General features: G+C 39.3%; 1 protein-coding gene across 1 annotated transcript in view; it reads left to right on the plus strand.

Annotated features, from left to right (window-relative positions):
* The first annotated feature begins 15,234 nt into the window (after positions 1 to 15,234).
* Positions 15,235 to 17,787, plus strand: part of MTPN (myotrophin) — a 41,713-nt gene continuing 39,160 nt past the window's right edge. The window contains exon 1 of the mRNA XM_035343606.1: positions 15,235 to 15,552. Coding sequence (XP_035199497.1) covers positions 15,481 to 15,552 — 72 coding nt within the window. The 5' untranslated portion in view covers positions 15,235 to 15,480. The remainder of the gene's footprint in view (positions 15,553 to 17,787) is intronic.

The raw sequence follows: 17,787 nt of genomic DNA on the forward strand, positions 1-17,787 counted from the left end.
AGTCCTAGCTTCTTATCTGGAAATAACAAATATTAAAGCTGTATACAAAACACTGCATGAAAATCCTACAACTTGTCAGATCTAAATGGCTTAATGCAAATGCACTATTTCTATAGATCCTGGCACATTCTCCAGCATCTGACAGGTTTGGGCAATTTTCATTCAGGAAAATGTTTTAGACACCGTTTACATGGTAAATATTAATCAATCAAAAACAATGGGAGAAAATGTGCATTTATATGTGAATTAACTAAAAAAAAAAATGCTTACTGGAAGGCCAGGAGAAAAACTGAAAGACACGAGAATCCTTTGGGTTTGGTTTCTCACTCCAAGCAAAACTCTTTAAAAAAAACAGTCATGCTAATTTGTCTGTGGTGTCATTCACAAGGATACAAATTAGAACAAGTATGGACAATTTTTTTTCCTCCTCTGTACAGCATGACTTTCAGATATGTGTTGTGTTGCACAAAGTCCTTGTCTGCAGGAAAGACTCAGCCAGCCGTCTGTACAGGAGGATCCTGCAGGCAGCTCCCACTCAGTGATTTCATCACCTGTGTGGCCTTGCAGCTATCAAAAAGTGCAGGAAGAAGTTCCCATGAGAACTTTCTTTTTGTTGTTGTTTCCTTATAATGAAATTATATATTGCCTTGAACGGCCCAAAGGGAGAGCTTCTCTCCACGGACAAGATCTGCTCTGCTACGTGCAGCACAATGCAGAAAAATCCATCAGGGCTCTGTCTGATGCCGCACAAACCTGGAGTGTCCAGCATCTAAAAGAACATAAGATTTATTCACTCTCTACATTCCTCTTCTTATTCTGTCTTATTGAAGCAATTATTTTATTAAGCCACTTATTGTCTGGCCTTTCCAATTGAGCTCCAGACAGAGAAATTCACACTGCCCTTCTCTCTTCTCACCCCCCACCCACTCTGGTGCAGAACGCCTTCTAAAGGGAATAAACAGCAGCTGAAACTCAGTCTAAAACCATCTCATTTTAAAAAATACAAAATCACTCTGTCATTCCCCAAATATATCTCTATACTTTCTCCCATAGTGAGTGATAGATTCTCTAAAATTAATGCTTTAAATTGCATCAAATGGGGTAGTATGAGCTGACCATCACCTCCTTCCACTCTGACAGGAAGACAATGTTGAATCTATCTATTTGAACTATGTACTAGCAGTTTACTGGCAAGATACCCCTGCAGCTCATTATAGGTGCTGTGCTGACATCAATAAATTAACTCTTTATGTTCCCTTGAATTTGCTCCATTAAGGACTGCAGAGAAAAGCATATGACTTCCAAATAAAGTGTCCTGTATCTTTTTGGGTACACAATTAATCAAAGTTAGGGAATTATACATTTAATTTCAGGTTCACTTGTAAAATAAACAATCATTTCAAAATATCAGTACAGATTAAATCCATTTCTAAGATTCTTAGAAAATAGATCTATGCTACCATCAAACACAACTCATTGGATATCTATCTGCTAGCAAGCCTAAAGCTGGACTTTTCCTGTATCTGATTTTTTATTTTTATTTTTTTTTCCTCAGAGCAGCTGTGAACAGTCATTTTAGTTACAGTTGCCTGTCCATCAGCCCAATTCTTAAGTTTACTGAATTTTAGCCACTGGTTAATAATGGTAAAGTTGACAATAATCAGTCTGATGCATCCTAATTTAGAAGTGCCTGACCTTGCAATAGTAATCTACTTTCATCCTACTCATCCTGAGCAGGTAAAGCCTACTTATCATGGTCAAAAGTACTCCACACATACTACTATATATGTGAGTTACAGGATCTCCTGACTCAGAAAGTCTTGATAGAATATGTTTAAAATTACTAGCCCAAGGTTATACAAGTAGATAATGTCAAAACTGCCAATGGATTACTGATGTTTCTTTTTTCCAATCCAATGACAGATCCATTAGTACTGTGTATTAAACAGAGTTTTAACTCAGATACTCTTCTCCTGATATACTATAATACTGTTTCGAAATATGAGTTAGTACTCTTATTTTTATGTCAGATGATCGCAGAGCAAAATTCCCCTTAACATAAACAAATGGAGCATTTACTTGCTGATAGTACTGTGGAATATTGTACAGGAAGTTCAGTTCTGCTCTAAAGCTGCATTTTACTAAGTTAATATTTCTGATACCATAGCTGGTTCACAACAAGTTGGAACAGCAGCAAATTCCATTTAAAACTGAATCTATTAAAGCACTAGTTAGGTGCCACAGTGACAGACTATTTACTGTTACTGAAAGTACATTTCCACACTTTTTTTTTTTTTTATTTCTTTGCTCTTGTAACTTGCATAGAAAACTTTACTTCTCTCTCAGGTGTTCAGACATAGGCGCAATGAGATTTTACATCATTATCCACTCCAATGGGTCTTCTAATCAGAAACATTTTCTCAGATACAGGAAGACATCTCCTACCAATTTCAGTATCTGTAATGCAGACAGGAAACATTAATATCCTTGTGGGTCCCTTCCAGCTCAGGATATTCTATGATTCTATGATTCTATATCAGGCTAAGGAAATCTGGAACTTTTGAATTTTTGAAGCAGAACTGCCTATGTTAAAGTCACAATCAAGAGTAATATCTATATGTACTGACATTAAACATTCTAAAGCCATGTTCATTCTTATGAAGTAAAAGCTATAAAAAAAGTTAACTTTTTAGAAGTAGATGCACATTTAGTAGTAAGATTATTTTTTCTATTAGTAAAGTAAATGTAGCCAAAAGGATTGTGAATGGAAAACTGTAGAAGCATCTTGGAATTTGATGGGGCTGATCTGCTGAGACAGAAGTCACTGGAAGAGCAGCATGAATACCTGCTTGTTACAGCAATTCTTATGTAAGCAGATAGATATGGAAGGTTTAAATGCACAGAGTAGGAACATGATTAATGATCATAGGAAAAACAGGTTTTGGGACACCATACTGATTTTGCACTCACAGAAATAGTATTACAGCATACAGAAATCTGCATGTGGAATCAGCGCACACATGTACATATTTACATAACCTATGAGTACTTGTATGCATACAGGCATGCTTCGTAATTATCGGCAAAGAGGTAGGATAAATAACAAAAAATATGTCTTCATTTGATACTATAATAGAGACATCCTCTTTGTATATATACACTGCTACATGATGTATATGTGCAGAGCAATGCACCAAAAGCACTTGTGCACACACACATTTCTACATATATCCAAAAGATGTAACTGCTGCTTTACACCAGGTCAGGATAGGGCTTTGAGCAACCTTTGAGTAGTGGAAGGTGTCCCTGCCCATGGCAGGGAGGTTGGAATTATACAATCTCTAAGGTTCTTTCCAACCCAAAGTATTCTGTGATTCTATGTGATAGGATCTCTTTTGTGCCCTACCTCTTCATCACTGGTAGATCAAGTCTATCTAAATTCATGAAAAACTGATCCTTAGATCTCAAAGGACTTTGTAAAGATGGATAAATATTACTTCAACTCACAGAGGTGTGGAAGAAATACCTAAACTCATGCTGTGATTTTGAAGACTTTAACCACATACATCCTTCATGCTACAATATTAATTTGGATCTGGTCCTGGAATCCTATTTGACTTTTCTTTGTGTTGAACCCTTCAACGTGATGTACTGTTAAATCTGTGGTCACCTCCTGATTGTCAAAGATAAGAATGTAGTCTTCCTGTAGGCAGGAGAAGACTCAATTCACGAATGTAACCACTAGAGGTCAGGCATGATATAATTCATCGCCACACAGAGGTGGGAGATTTCTGTAAGGGCTGTTAGCAAGATAAATGAGTTACCGGAGTGATGCTTACATAAGAAGATTGAAATATTTGCTACTTTTCATGTCAGAAAGCAAAACCATACTTTGAAAACCGGTATAATCCAGGCAGATGACTTGTGCTGGTAGTAGGTAAATGGTGAGGAAGTCCAATTTTATTAGAAAACAGGTATACAGTTAAATATGGACAATGATATAAATAGAAGTTGGTCACAGCAAACACCTAATTCAGGAAGTGTTCAAATCACCAAAAATGTACTTGTTTAGTGGACCTTCAGTTGCCATATGAAGCAGTTTATCCGTATTGCTTTCATTACAGAAGGGAAGAGAAGACGGACGAAGTAGAAAAACACTTGAAAGTAGAAAAGCACATCTTCTCTTTTTCTTGTCTGAATGAGAAATACCATCCCAGTCTTTGAAGATATGCCACTGAAATATTCAAAAGAGTTCAGCAGCTACTTCCCTGAATTACCCACTTGTGAGCTCCTCAGGAACATCTGTTCCTTCTGCAGGAATAGGTGAGTTAAATTCATTGGGTGCATAAAGGACCACATTTTGCCACCAAATCATCAAGCTCATCAACCTGTTTGATGGCATAGCTGGGTGTGAATATAGAACTTTGATGGAACTTTTTTTGCTTCCTTACAGTTCATTTTCTTTGTCACATTTAAAATAATTCCACAAATGCTTACATTAAGGTGGGATCAGTTATCCAAAACAAACAAAAACTAGTGATTTTAGTTAGCTTACTTACTTGCAGATACCTATGTTTTTTGGATACCATACTCAGGCTGAACAGAATAAATTTCTGAATATTTGGTAACATTTACTAAGCTTTGCACCTGACTACCTCCTATTTTGTTAATTCCTTATAGATCTGTAAATCTATACTTACAGATGTTTTTCCCTGATAGCTCTATCAAAGCCATCACTTTGGCCAGAAACATCATTTTATTCAGGTTAGCCAAAATCTTTATAGGCACTTGCCATCTACTGGATTGTAAGATAGTTGTGTTATGTACATAAGTCCTTACTGGTATTAGCCAAAAAGATATACAGTAAGTTTAGACTCACTTGCAACAATACAATAGAAAATAAAACATAATAATAGTAATAACAATAGTAGTAGTAGTAAAGGAAGATACACGTAATACATGTCGCTAGTTAATACAGTCTGCTAATATTTAATATGTAGCTTCTGATAAACCTTTTCTTCCTTCAACAGTGTACATCACCTATAACAGCTGTAAAGGAATAAGACCTGCATCTTTTGTACAGTTGCTTCAGTGTCAGAACTGGCCTCAGACAAAGCAGGGAAAACTGGGAATCCTTCTTTTCAGGACTTGTATCTGAGCTGACAAACAAAAATTTATGTACAAGTGCAACCTGTAAAGGTATACCCAAAAACGGTGTTTCTGCAGCTGTTATATTTATTTTATTCCTATTTATAGTAGGAATGACCTACCTGCTACCACCATGAATAGGGACTACAGAAGGTGGTTGAAAGATAGCACAGATCTGTTCTGGTTCCTTTGTCTCTATATATTTTATATATGTAGCATTGCTGTTTTAGACTAGATGCCTATAGCATATTATGTCTTTTACTAGATGCATAGGTCATGTATCCTGCAGTTTCTTTTGTTCTTCCAAAGAAACAGAAAGGGCCAATCATTCATCAGCTTCCATGTAGAGAAACAAGGAAATACAAAGGCACAGGAAAATGCAGTTTGCCACTTGTTTTTATTGCCACCTGCACTGAATTTCACATTGCACAGCAGTTAGAAATTGGAGAGTAACACCTGGTGAATGGAGAGTGAAGTAAATATTACAGGTCTGCGCATAGGACAACACAAGCTTTATTATTAGCATGCACACAATACAATCTGCAATTACATTTAAAATATGAATTGTGAGAAAATTCTGTTAATACTCAATAGGCTGCTATCAGTGATTCTGTAAGTTAATAAAGACCATAACAAAAAGAAAGGGTAGATATAGAATGAGATACAGTCAGTATATGGTCAGCATGTGTCATTTTATCCAGTTAGGCTGTATTGGCATGCTGCTTCTTTATTCCATTTTCCTGAGCAGAAACAGGCTATGTATCTTCACAATAGTGACATAGCACCTTGGCATATTGATGGAATGAAGTGAAGCATGGACAACAAGTGGCTTTACAGACTCATGGTGCATGAGCATAAACCTTTATAAATAACCAGAGCTGCAGAAATATTCTGGGCATAGGTATCTCGCTCCCCCTTCTTGTGTGATCTGAGACTTTAGGATCTCATGAATCTGCTAAGAAATTAAACACAGATATTCAACAGCACACGCAGGGTTAATTAAAAACACATTACCTAGGACAATGCAGACACTCTAGGAGGCACCGGATCGCATGGTGCAGGGGCATCTGAGCTGGTTCCTGTGCTCCATTAAAACACAGTCAGTGCCATGCAGAAGTAATGACTTTGCTTTTAAAGCCAATATGAGTGCAACAAAGCTTAGCCACAGCAGTGCATGGATGCAGCAAGACTGAATTGTTCACATTTTTCAAATGAGAAACCAATGCAGATGTTTTTGTGCTGTTACAAATCTGAGTAAAGAGTGTGTGGGTAATGGCAGAGTTACAGTTTTAACTCTAGGGATGGTTGTATACGGTGCCTATCATCACAAACGTGAGCAGTCCTCTTTCTAGAGTAACCTATACAGGACATAAGCAATCTGACCAAGTGCATTGAGCAATACTTAGCTGTCCTCTTGAGACTATTGTGAGGCTCCTGCAGTATTCCCACACACAATGTTGGAATAATGCATGTTACAGTTTTGCAAGGGCCTTCTGCGCAATTAAAGGGAGAGGTATTATTTCAAACCGTTTAAAATTCCTCCCACCCCCTGCCAAGACCATGGAGAATACAACAAAACTGTACCCAGGAAGCATGGAAGGGGCTGCATTGCAACATAACACTGAATCAGACTGTACTGTACTGGAGATTCTCATCAAACTGAGACCAGAATGTTTCATAATCCATGTAACAAGAGATGTACACTAAACTCAAGGAAGCTATTGCCTTTTGCAAAGCATGGAGAACCCAAACTGTTGTATAAATAGATTATGGTAAGAAAATTCTCATAGTTCTGCCTCTGTTATTATGAAGGGATAGTTCATGTATTAAATAGCAAATGGAGAAAAGAAAGTGGAAAAATGTGGAAAGAAAGAGCATAAATAAAAAATGAAAGGAAAAAAAAAAAAACAAAAAACTGTTGCTTCAAACTCAGGGGAAGGTTGTCGATAAAAACTAAATACCTACCCAAGTCACACGTATGTGTCTGAAAAGCACATATTTGGCATGAACTGTCTGCAAAAGTATGATATGTTTCACTTTGGGGGAGAAATTCACCTTTCAGCAAACTATTTTTTTTTTTTTAATTCTTCTCCAGAGCTGAGTAGTAACAATCATAATTGATTCCTCACACCTGTCTATCATCTTGTCATACAATTGTCAGAAAAGAAAAATCTGCCATATATTTATAATACTTTTCAACGATAAGGCCTCCTTCATCCAAGATTTTCAGGGGTAATGTATTCTAGAAATACATTAGACTATGGATAGGAAAACGAAGGCATAGGAAATGATGGCTGAGACAACAGTGTCTCCCTGTGGCACAATGGCTGTTATTGTTAACATTTGTTAGATAAATGTCACCAGTGAAAAATTCAATACCCAAGAAAGAAAAGAAGCTATCTTCCTTGCCTTTTGATTTATAGACAGTGATTCAGTTTATCAAACACATCAGAATATACAAAATATTCCACAAAGTGTTACACTTTTTAAATCAGCACAGCTTAATGAGTTTTGCTATATTGAAGGTATTTGCTTTGAAGATCTTATTATATTGAAGATCTTTGGTTTATCCTCTGATGCTCACAGGACAACCAGTATAGCAGCGAAGAATCTGCATAAAATCAGGACCATACCGATGGTATGGCTCAATGTGGAACCAGTGGCCCAAATTTTATTATGGTAGTGGACAGAACATTAGTATATGTGTTTCATCAGTCTTTTTGACTGTTCAGACAATAAATTCCATTTGGGTTAAAAGTGGAGAGATTCAGACAGTGCTCAAAGCACTAAAAAATGATGAGACTGTTCCAAAATGAACAAGATTTGTAAGCTAGCACTCAATGCCCCCCCAGGTTGTAAGATCTTGCCACCATGAAAAAAAAAAAAAAAAAAAAAAAAAAAAAAGGCATCCCAGGAAATTCTCAGCTTAGAAAGGGCAAGGAGGCCCCATCACACGCCAAAGTCCATAGTCAATGAGTGGAAAATTTCAGATGTAAGAAGCAGCTGCTCCAGAGGCAGCTTTCTCTGCTGTGTTTGTAGAAATTGATGAATTCAGTAGAATCTCTGTAGTTTTTTCAAAGAGTTGTTTTCTACTAAAAGTACAACTTTCAGACTGCAAGTAGACCTATGATTGATTATTCTATGAATAAAACCTGGAAGACTGCACACAACCACATGCTACCTTGAGGCACTGATCTGAATGGAAATGCTTTTTTTTTTTTTTTTTTTTCTGGTTTACCCTAAAACTTCTTAACACTTTGTTTGTTCTGCTCCTGGTATTAGCCAATTGCTCCAGCTGCTCATTCAGCCAATATATATTACATGAACTTACACTCTTCTCATACTAACTTGCACACAGACACCTTCTCTGAATTAAGGCAATGCATGAGTAGACGGAATTTTTCAATTTTTATTTTCAATAGCTGTCTTTTCTACAAAAGGCAGAATTTTGTTATCTGGAATTCTTCCATATGGAGTTGAGCAATTTTTTTTTTATTATTTTTTATTTTTTTTTTCCTAAAATCCTAGAATTTTACTTACAGTATTACAATGTAGAATTATCTCTATGCAGCTGGACTAGTTCAAAAATCATCTGTTTTCAGTGTAGAAGATCACACTGGTATCAGTTTTAGTAGTCAGTTATTTATTGCTTTGAGTACTGTGAGAAAAAAAAAAAAAAAAAAAAAAAAAATGATGTTCCTAAAGTTTCCTCTTTGTTAGCATCAGTCTCTAATGCATCCAACTCTCGTGCTTACTAGCAAAAGATTTCACCTTTGTCAGCACTGCGCAGCCCATGCTGTTGTCAAAAAGCAAACTGCAACCTATTCAGACTCTTGCACAATCAGCAAAGCATTGGGCTAGGTTCTCCTGACTGCGATTCTCAGCTATCTGGTACAGTCCCTTGCTTTAGAACAGAGACCCATGACAGTATGAGCTCTCCAGTGTTTAACCCTTCATTGCAACCATTTGCTGGAAGGCAATTTCAGCCCTCAAAGGAAGAATCAATAGTGAGTGATTGATCCCTTCTAGTCATCACTTGCAAGGCTGCAGCTGTACTACTTCCAGTTTTGGGCTCCCCATTACAAAAAAAAAGGTGTTGATACTGGAATGAATCCATCAGAGGACAACCAAGACAGTAAGTCGACCAAAGCATACAACAATAACAAAACACTGGAAGAAATTGGCTTGTTCAGCCCTGAGATGGCAAGATTTGGGTGTGAAGCTGCAGCAGGGGATCTCAACGTTGTCTTCAACTACCTCATGAGAATGTAAAGGGAAACCAGAGCTAAACCCTTCTTGAAGGTACATAGGATAAGACATAACAAAGATAAAGCTGAAAGAGAGAAATTCTGATTAGATACAAGTTTTTCTTGTTTGTTTGTTGTTGATTGTTGTTGTTGTTGTATTTTTGACTTTTTTTTTTTTTTTTTTTGGGTGGGGAGGAGTTGGTTGGTGAAAGGAACCAAACATTGGAATAAGTTGCCAAGAAAATTGGTTTTGCCACACTTCGATATGTTCACAACTTGATTGGAGAATACCTCGAGCAACCTCATGTAGCTTAGCCCTTCTTTAAGCAGGGATGATGTCAGATAACCTCCACAGGTTCCTTCCAACAAGAAATATTCCGTTTTTATAATTTTCTGATTTTAATTTAGAGATATAGCTGAGATTATGAAGAAATAATTTATTGTATTTCCATTTTCTATGAACAATTCCCAAAGTGAGAAATAAAATTACAAAAAAAAAAAAAAAAAAAAAAAGCCTTTTTAGCCATGGAGACAGAAATAATGACTTTCACTAATGGTCTTTTTAAATAAAAGAGAAGGTAGAGTACTTAAATATGAAATAAAAAAAGAAATTTAAAAAACAAAACAAAACAACAACAACAACAACAACAAACACAACTATTGTCATCTACAAATGAATCTGGGAAAGAGAAAGCCTACAGACAGAAGGATATTTATACGCTGTGTTAATAAGTAAACCCAGCCTGGCTCTTTATGGGGCAAACCTCTACACTATTATTCACCTGCTGATCTTCCTGAGAGTATTTGTCAACACCGATACACTCAGTTTTCAGATACAGCCACTTGTTTAGCAATTGCTAAATTGAGCGCTAGATCTTGTTTACTAAATAGTGACCAAGGAAATGGCAGTTCTACTCCATGGGAAGATTCATTTCCACAAATGCTGCCCTTAGTTACTACCAAAGGCTGGCACCTAAGTTACTATATTAGTTTCCAAGATCCAGTCTCATTAGGATTGAAGAACAAGTGCCAAGGAGCTAGAGCTATATATCTTTGTCTACTTCTAGTGCTATTTCAAGGACCACAACAAATATAGTCAACAGTTGTTGGGTTTCCCTGGCTGCAATTTTGTTTGACATCAAGAAGGAAAAAATAACTTACTTCCTTTTCCTCTCTTTTTCCTCCAGACACCTCACCAGGTTTTGCTATAGGCAAAGCAAAACCTGGCCTTTTGTTTACATTTCAAATATTTACACAGATTTTGAAAAGGTTAGGAATAAATTTATTTGCAGTAGTGTCAGCAAATACTCAACTATTTCACCAGAGATTTATGCAGCTAAAGAAAGAACTTCAAGAGAGAAGATACTTGCCTTTCATATCCTGTATGTAAAGGTTTAAGGTGTGTAGACCAAAACCCAAAACATTTTTTGGGTAAGATGAAGTAAAATGATTGCTGGTTTCAAGGGCCAAGGGGAAGATATGAACTTTTTTCTCTGGTGGTCTCCATGGCAAACCAACTGCATCAAATAGTATAAATATTGCAAACTAATATGAAAAAGAAAAAAAAAAAATCCAATTTTCACCTGTCATTTCTATATCTAATGCCAATTCTGTAACTTTATTCACTCTATTATTTTGTGTTAGATTTATTAACTTCTCCTCAGCAGAATGATTTGTTTATGAGGATATTTAATACTACTGTTCAGCTATCGTTGCTAAACTAACAATGGCTGTGTATGAACTGTTTGGCATTATTCAAAGGCAATACAGCAACGGTGTCATCAAACACGGGTTTTACTTAAAGCCTGCAAGGGGACCATCATCTGTGCACGTCTCCTGTTTGTGTTTTTATGTTGTTCTTTTTTTTTTTTTTTTTTTATTTTATTTTAATAGCTAAATTCACTGTCTCCTCTTCTGTTCTAGACTATTTACATATTGCATTTATGATTTATACAAGCACATGCATTACATAATAGTACCATCAAGTAACTGAATATGTTTTAACTGAATTACATTTATTTGCTGAAATAGAAAAAAATGTAAAACTACACTTACATACAAAATAATATGTGAAAATATATGAAGATACATAAAAAAAAAAAGGTATTTATATTCATTAAGTGAGATTCACTCTGGTCGGCAGAGCAAGATGAGTCTATGAGAAACTTGAGCAATTATGTAGGCCTCCAAAACAGGCCTTAACTTGTGAATGAAAGCAGAGAGATGAATCTCATCTCAACAGGAGTAACTCAGCTAGAGAATGCATAGTTTCTGGTTCACTGGTCTAGCAGTCTTCCTATAACTTAACTTATTATAAATTCCTATCTACTCCAGCCATTCAAATGACGGGATGATGCACCTCATGCTTCTTCGTGAGATTTCTGTAGGATGCAGAATATAAAATAAATAACCAGCTTTAAGTCTGTTGAAGCATGCATTCATTGTGAACATACAAAGTGGCTGACTGGAAAAAATGTTTGTTCTTGCTTGTAATACATTGGGATTATATCTCTATTAATTACAAATGCTGTTTTGTTTAGTGGTTCTCTTTATAGTATAACCTCAGGAACATTACTTGCACGTTGCATTGACACTTATTTTGGTAAGACTAAAAATACTCTTTTGAAGAAGGAAATGTCACCAGGTCAAGGCTTATATCCAAGAAGCCAACATAAATTCTAAGGCTAACAATTATGACTCTCTTCACAATGAAATAATTCTCCAGATGGTGAACTTACAGCCCACCTAGAGCTTTGCCTAGTATGGTTCAAGACAGTACAAAGAGGAGATCCGTTTTACAAACTAAAAGTGATTCCACTACTGATTACAATGACATAGTAAACAGGGAGAAGTGTAAAAACTCCTAGTTTAAGCAATTCCAATTTTAAGATTTCCAATCAAACCCAAGTCTCCCAGACTTTTTATGTTTAGCTGCATTTATTTTCAAATACATGCAATTTTGCAGTGATTTCAGGAGAAAAAATTATGTTTAAGAAATTCCTGTGCTAAATGTGTATGGAATGTATCTATCTCTCTCTCTCTTTTTTTTTTTTTTTTTTTTTTTTTTTTTTTAAGATTAATATGTCTAAGAAACAAAGTTCTTACATGCATACAGGCTTCTAGGAGTTGAAATTGAATTTGGAAAAGAAGTAAAAGAAAAATAACGAGGGCTAATGCAGTACATATAGCTTTTAAGGTATATATGACAGCACAGCTAGAAAATGGTATGAGGTATGGGTTTTTATTCCTGGATGCATGCCTGAAAAATCTGGTATTAGTCACTAATCAGATAAAAACATTCAGAATTTGGGCCTGAAGCTAACCAGTGAGTATGCCTCTAGTAAAGACATGTATCAGGTAGAAGGGGAGAAAAGTCTGAGTAAACCATGCACTTTACATAACAGGGCCTGTAGAGAAAGAGGAAAGTGTGAAAGATTTTCTGCTTCAGTGATAAGGTAGGAGTAGGGAAAACACAGGCATATCGATGAATAAAAATTGAAAGACTGGATTCAGGTAGTACAAATATGGCAACTGAAGTGTCTGGCAACAAATAAAAGAAAAAATGTGGTCACAGCTTGGCACCTTGATGCATATTCAAATATTTAAGTAAGTAACCAGAATTTTAATAATGTTTCACCAGATGTATTAACTCAGGACTATTTAGCCTGCCTAAATAAGGAAGATATTAAATTTAACTTCTTATTTAAAAACTCCAAACCTCCTTACCATTTTTTGTCAACTGAAAATTAAGCATTGAAAAATTTTACACATATACTGGGAGCATTTACAAAACAATACAACAGCACTTGACAATTTGAGTTTCTCAGAGTTTTTCTTTTATTGCATTAGGAGAAGGAACATCAACAAAACCATATATATTTCAAAACATCCCAATTTATATGTGAAATCAATAAGGATTCTGACTTGAAAGAGTATAGATTTTTATTTCCTTGCACATAAAATTCTAGCTATTTCATTTAAATACCATTTAATCCCTGTCCAAACTCTGCAGATCATAGAATCATAGAATCATTAAGGCTAGAAAAGACCTCCGAGATCATCTGGCCTTCTTGGCCAACTGGGCACAATTTCGGCTCATGTTCAGGCAAGTATCAACCAACACAGAATCACAGAACAGTTGAGGTTGGAAGGGACCTCTGAAGGTCATTTGGACCAACCCTCCTGTCGAGCAGGATCACCTAGAGCACATTGCACAGGATGGCATCCAAGCAGGTTTTGAATATTTCCACAACCTTTCTGGGCAACCTATTCCAGTGCTTTGTCACCCTCACAGAAAAGAAATTCCCTCTCATATTCAGACAGAACTTCCTGTGCTTCAGTTTGTGCCCATTGCATCTCGTCCTCTCACTGGGCACAACTGAAAAGAGACTGGCTCCATCCTCTTGACACACTCCCCTCTGATATTTATACACATTGATTAGATCTCCCCACTCCCCTCTGATATTTATACACATTGATGAGATCTCCCCTCAGTTTTCTCTTTTCCAGGCTTAAACACACCCCGTTCTCTCAGCCTGTCCCTGTACGATAGGTGCTCCAGTCTTCTGATTATTTTAGCAGCCCTCCTCTGGACTTGCTCCAGTAGTTCTATGTCCCTCTTGTACTGGGGAGCCTAGAACTGGACACAATATTCCAGGTGTGGCCTCACCAGGGCTGAGTAGAGTGGGAGGATCACCTACCCCCAGATCCTGTCCCTCTGCACAACTTTCCAGTCATTCTGTCCCAGACCTGTGGCGCTGAATGGGGTTGTCATGGACAAAGTGCAGGACCTGGCACTTAGCCATGTTGAACCTTATCCCATTGGCCTCTCTGTCCATTGATCCAACCTGTCCAGGTCCCTCTGCAGGGCCTTCCTACCCTCGGGCAGATCTCCACATATTTAACATTTAATTGTTCAGAAATATAAAGAAAACACAGAAACATCATGAGCTGTATAGCAAGCTCACAAATTTTCTTTGGCCATGGAATGCCTCCTCTTTGCTGTTAATGACACCATTGCTAACTTCAAACACTGTTGTGCTTTTGCATACTGTTGCCTGGCTGGGTACACTTGTACATGAGCTCTAGCTGCAAGGGTGTTTGGGCTGATGCTTGCCAGCGGGGCTTAGGAAGAGCGGCTGCCTGTTAACAGTCAACCGTGACTCACGTAACAGGCCGCATGCTCCATACGCAAAGCATGTGGTTTCAAAAAAAAAAAAAAAAGAAAAGAAAAAACACAGATGCAACCACCAAGTGCCTGCCTATTAATTAATTATCACAGTCTTTCTTTTATGTCTCACCGCTCATGTTTTGGAAGTATTATGGTAATTATTCACAGCATGTTTCAGTGCCTGGGGTGCTACAGAACAGATATTTAGACACCCGGCTCCTCAGAGAGCACAGACACTCAGACACGCTGCTCCTCGGGCAGCAGGGTTGGAGGAGCCCAGGACACAAGCCCCAGGCCTCTGCAGGGCCGCGGGCGTTGGGTGAGGTAAGCGCAGCGCTGCCCGCACCTCCATTTCCCGCCCCAAGGCCCGCGGGCGGGCGGCTGCTGGGGCTCGACGCAAGCCTCCGTCACCATGGCAACCACTGGGCCGCCGAGGGCGGGGCGAGGCTTCGGGGACGTAGTGCGCATGCGCAGTGCCGCTTCCGCCCTCATCCCGTCCCCCCTGCCCGGTATCTCCGGGCCCGAGGAGGGGGCGGGGTGCTAAAATTAGACACTTGCGCAGAACGGGCTACGGAGGGAGGCGGCGTGCGGCGCATGCGCCCCGCGCCCTCCCCACTCCCGCGTGGGTGTCGCGGCGGGGTGGGCAGGGGACGGTGGGCTCGGAGGCAAACCGGAAGCGGAAGCGCCGCGCGCCAGTAAACCGCTGCTCCCTCTCTCCCTCCGGCTGCTGCTGGCCCAACCGCTGCTGGGCTCTAACCGCCACCAGCCCCAACCGCCACCGGGCCCCGGCCCAGCCCAGCCCAGCCCGGCCCCGCCCGGGGGAGGGGCTCCCGCCCGCCGCCGCCCTCGTTGCTGCCTGGAGGCGCTGCCGGCCCCTCGCCGCCTTGCCCGCGTCTTCCCTGCCCGGCGGCCGCTATGTCCGACAAAGAGTTCATGTGGGCCCTCAAAAACGGGGACCTGGATGAGGTGAAGGACTACGTGGCTAAGGTAGGGAGGCCCGAGCCGGCGGTGGCCTGCTGAGGGACGGAGGAGGAGGGGGTGTACTGGCAGCCTTCAGGGCCTCCCCGCCGCTGCTGCTGGGGGTCTCGTTGGGGCGGGCGGCGGCCGCAGGCCGTGCTAAGCCCCGTCTCTGCGCGGATTTCCTGCGGGGCTGGGCATCCAGGCCGGGCTTCCCCTCCCCCTGCCGGCGGCCCGCTCCGTGTCTCTGCTTCCTCCTTTCCGCACCCGCAGCCCTGCGCCCCCCGCCGACCCCCGGGCCTTTTTCCAGGGGAGCTTGCTGCGAGGCCGGTATCGGCAGCGTCGTGACTTGACAGGCAGTGCCCCGGTCCTGCCTCACTGAGCTCATGTGGCTATGCATATGTGTGGCCTCGGCTTGGTTATCCTCTCTGCGTGCCTCAGGGCTCGTCCTTAATAGGGTGATGCTAAGCTGCCAGGTGTGTTGGGGCTTAATTCATTAACCTTCTGTCAAGTGTTTTGATATTTAGCTAGGGCAAGTGCTACAGGAACAGCAGACACCTGTGTAGTGGCTGAAATAATCTTCACACACATCCTCATATTTGGAGACTGGATTCCATCCTTGTTCGCTTGCAGTTGTCAGTGAGTTCTGGGGGAAAAGAGCTTGTATATAAAAATGAAATTCTGCTTCAGTCAGGAATATTTTGTCTACAAACTTACATCAGAACAGCTGTTCACAGGCTCCTTGGTTTACATGTAATTTAGCTATAATTATTTAGATCTCCAAACGCACAAATGGTTGTCTTTGGGAACTTGACGCATGCTGACATACCTTCTGATGACTTAAGTTCTTCCTACTCCACTTGTCAGCTTTGGTTGAAAGTTACCCAAACTTGTAGCACTCTTGGCAGAAAGAAACGTGCAAGTACTTCCAGCTGCTTTAGTGCAAAGTCCAACAGCTTAGCTTGAATAGTCTTCTCTGACAATTTCAGCTAAGCTCCTGGACTTTGCATCAAAGTGGCTGTGTGCTCATATGTCTTGCTTTATCTGCAAAGCGTTAGAGGTAATAATGAGGAGTAATATTATTATCCCGCTTCAGCCATTTGTTAATGATCACATACCTCTTTGTGTGTAACAAAGTTGAATGCTACATTGACGTGTTCTTACTTCCTCTCAGCTTTGAAGGCCTCTAAAATGTTTCAGCAGGAGATTTGGATTCCTGTTACAGCTCTTACAGGAATTACATACATGCATACCTAGAGAAATTGCTGCATGCTCATTGGTAATGCGTTTTTCTGTATTTGTTGCTCTCACAAGGAGTCTGGTAGTAGTCATCTTGAGTTAGTTTATATCCATGAGATTGCTGCAATTCTAGTTTAAAAAGCTGTTTTTTTTGTTTGTTTTGTTTTGTTTTGCTTTTAATGTTCTGACCCTTCCCAAACGGCTCTGTAGCTGATACAGCAAATGTGATCACTCTTCATCCACTTCAGTACAAAGTCAAATACAGAAAGTTGTTTGAGCCAACCTGGTGGATGCTGTGGTGAAGATAAAGGGCATCTTCTACCTGTGCTAATGAGTTAGAAACCTTTAAAAGGGAAATTCTGCTTAAGGTTAGATGATTACAATAAAAAAGCCTACAATCCTTGAACCTTACATTTTGGAATGGTTTCTAATGTAGAAGATAAATAAACTATGGGAATTTCTTTGTGGTCAAATCCCATTCATTCTTTTCCCTCACTTGCGAATAAGTCTCTTATCCTCAGCTGTTAAGCATCCTACTTTCCAGTAAAGCAAGAAATATAATGTTTTGTTTTCAGTTGCTATGTTTACCTGACAGATGGTGGGCTGGTAAACCTTTATAGTGATTTCCTTTGGAAACAAAACTTAAAGAACAAATTTTGGCTGACCATGTTCCTTGCTAATGGTTTGTTAATCTTTTTTTGGTTGATTTCTTGTAAGTCTTACAGGGCAGTTGTTTCCAAAGGTACTGTTTTTTTATGAAACTAAATGAGGCAAAGGGAGATCCTGAAGAGATGAAAGGAGTGCAAGTGTGACAAAAGGGTGTTAAGGGAGTACAGGAAAACTCTATAAGCATTCTGACTGTAGGAAAAGCCTCAGTTATTTCACCTTAGATCCTAAATTAATGAATTCTGTGAGGTCAAATCATGCTTTGATAGCTATAGTTCTTAGAAAAATATCTTCTCCATTCTGCGTGTTCTCTTTTTGACTGTCTTGCTTATCAGTTATATAGCTTCTTCCTGCTGCTTT

The sequence above is a fragment of the Oxyura jamaicensis genome, chromosome 1 (assembly GCF_011077185.1).
Source record: "Oxyura jamaicensis isolate SHBP4307 breed ruddy duck chromosome 1, BPBGC_Ojam_1.0, whole genome shotgun sequence".
Classification (NCBI taxonomy): domain Eukaryota; kingdom Metazoa; phylum Chordata; class Aves; order Anseriformes; family Anatidae; genus Oxyura; species Oxyura jamaicensis.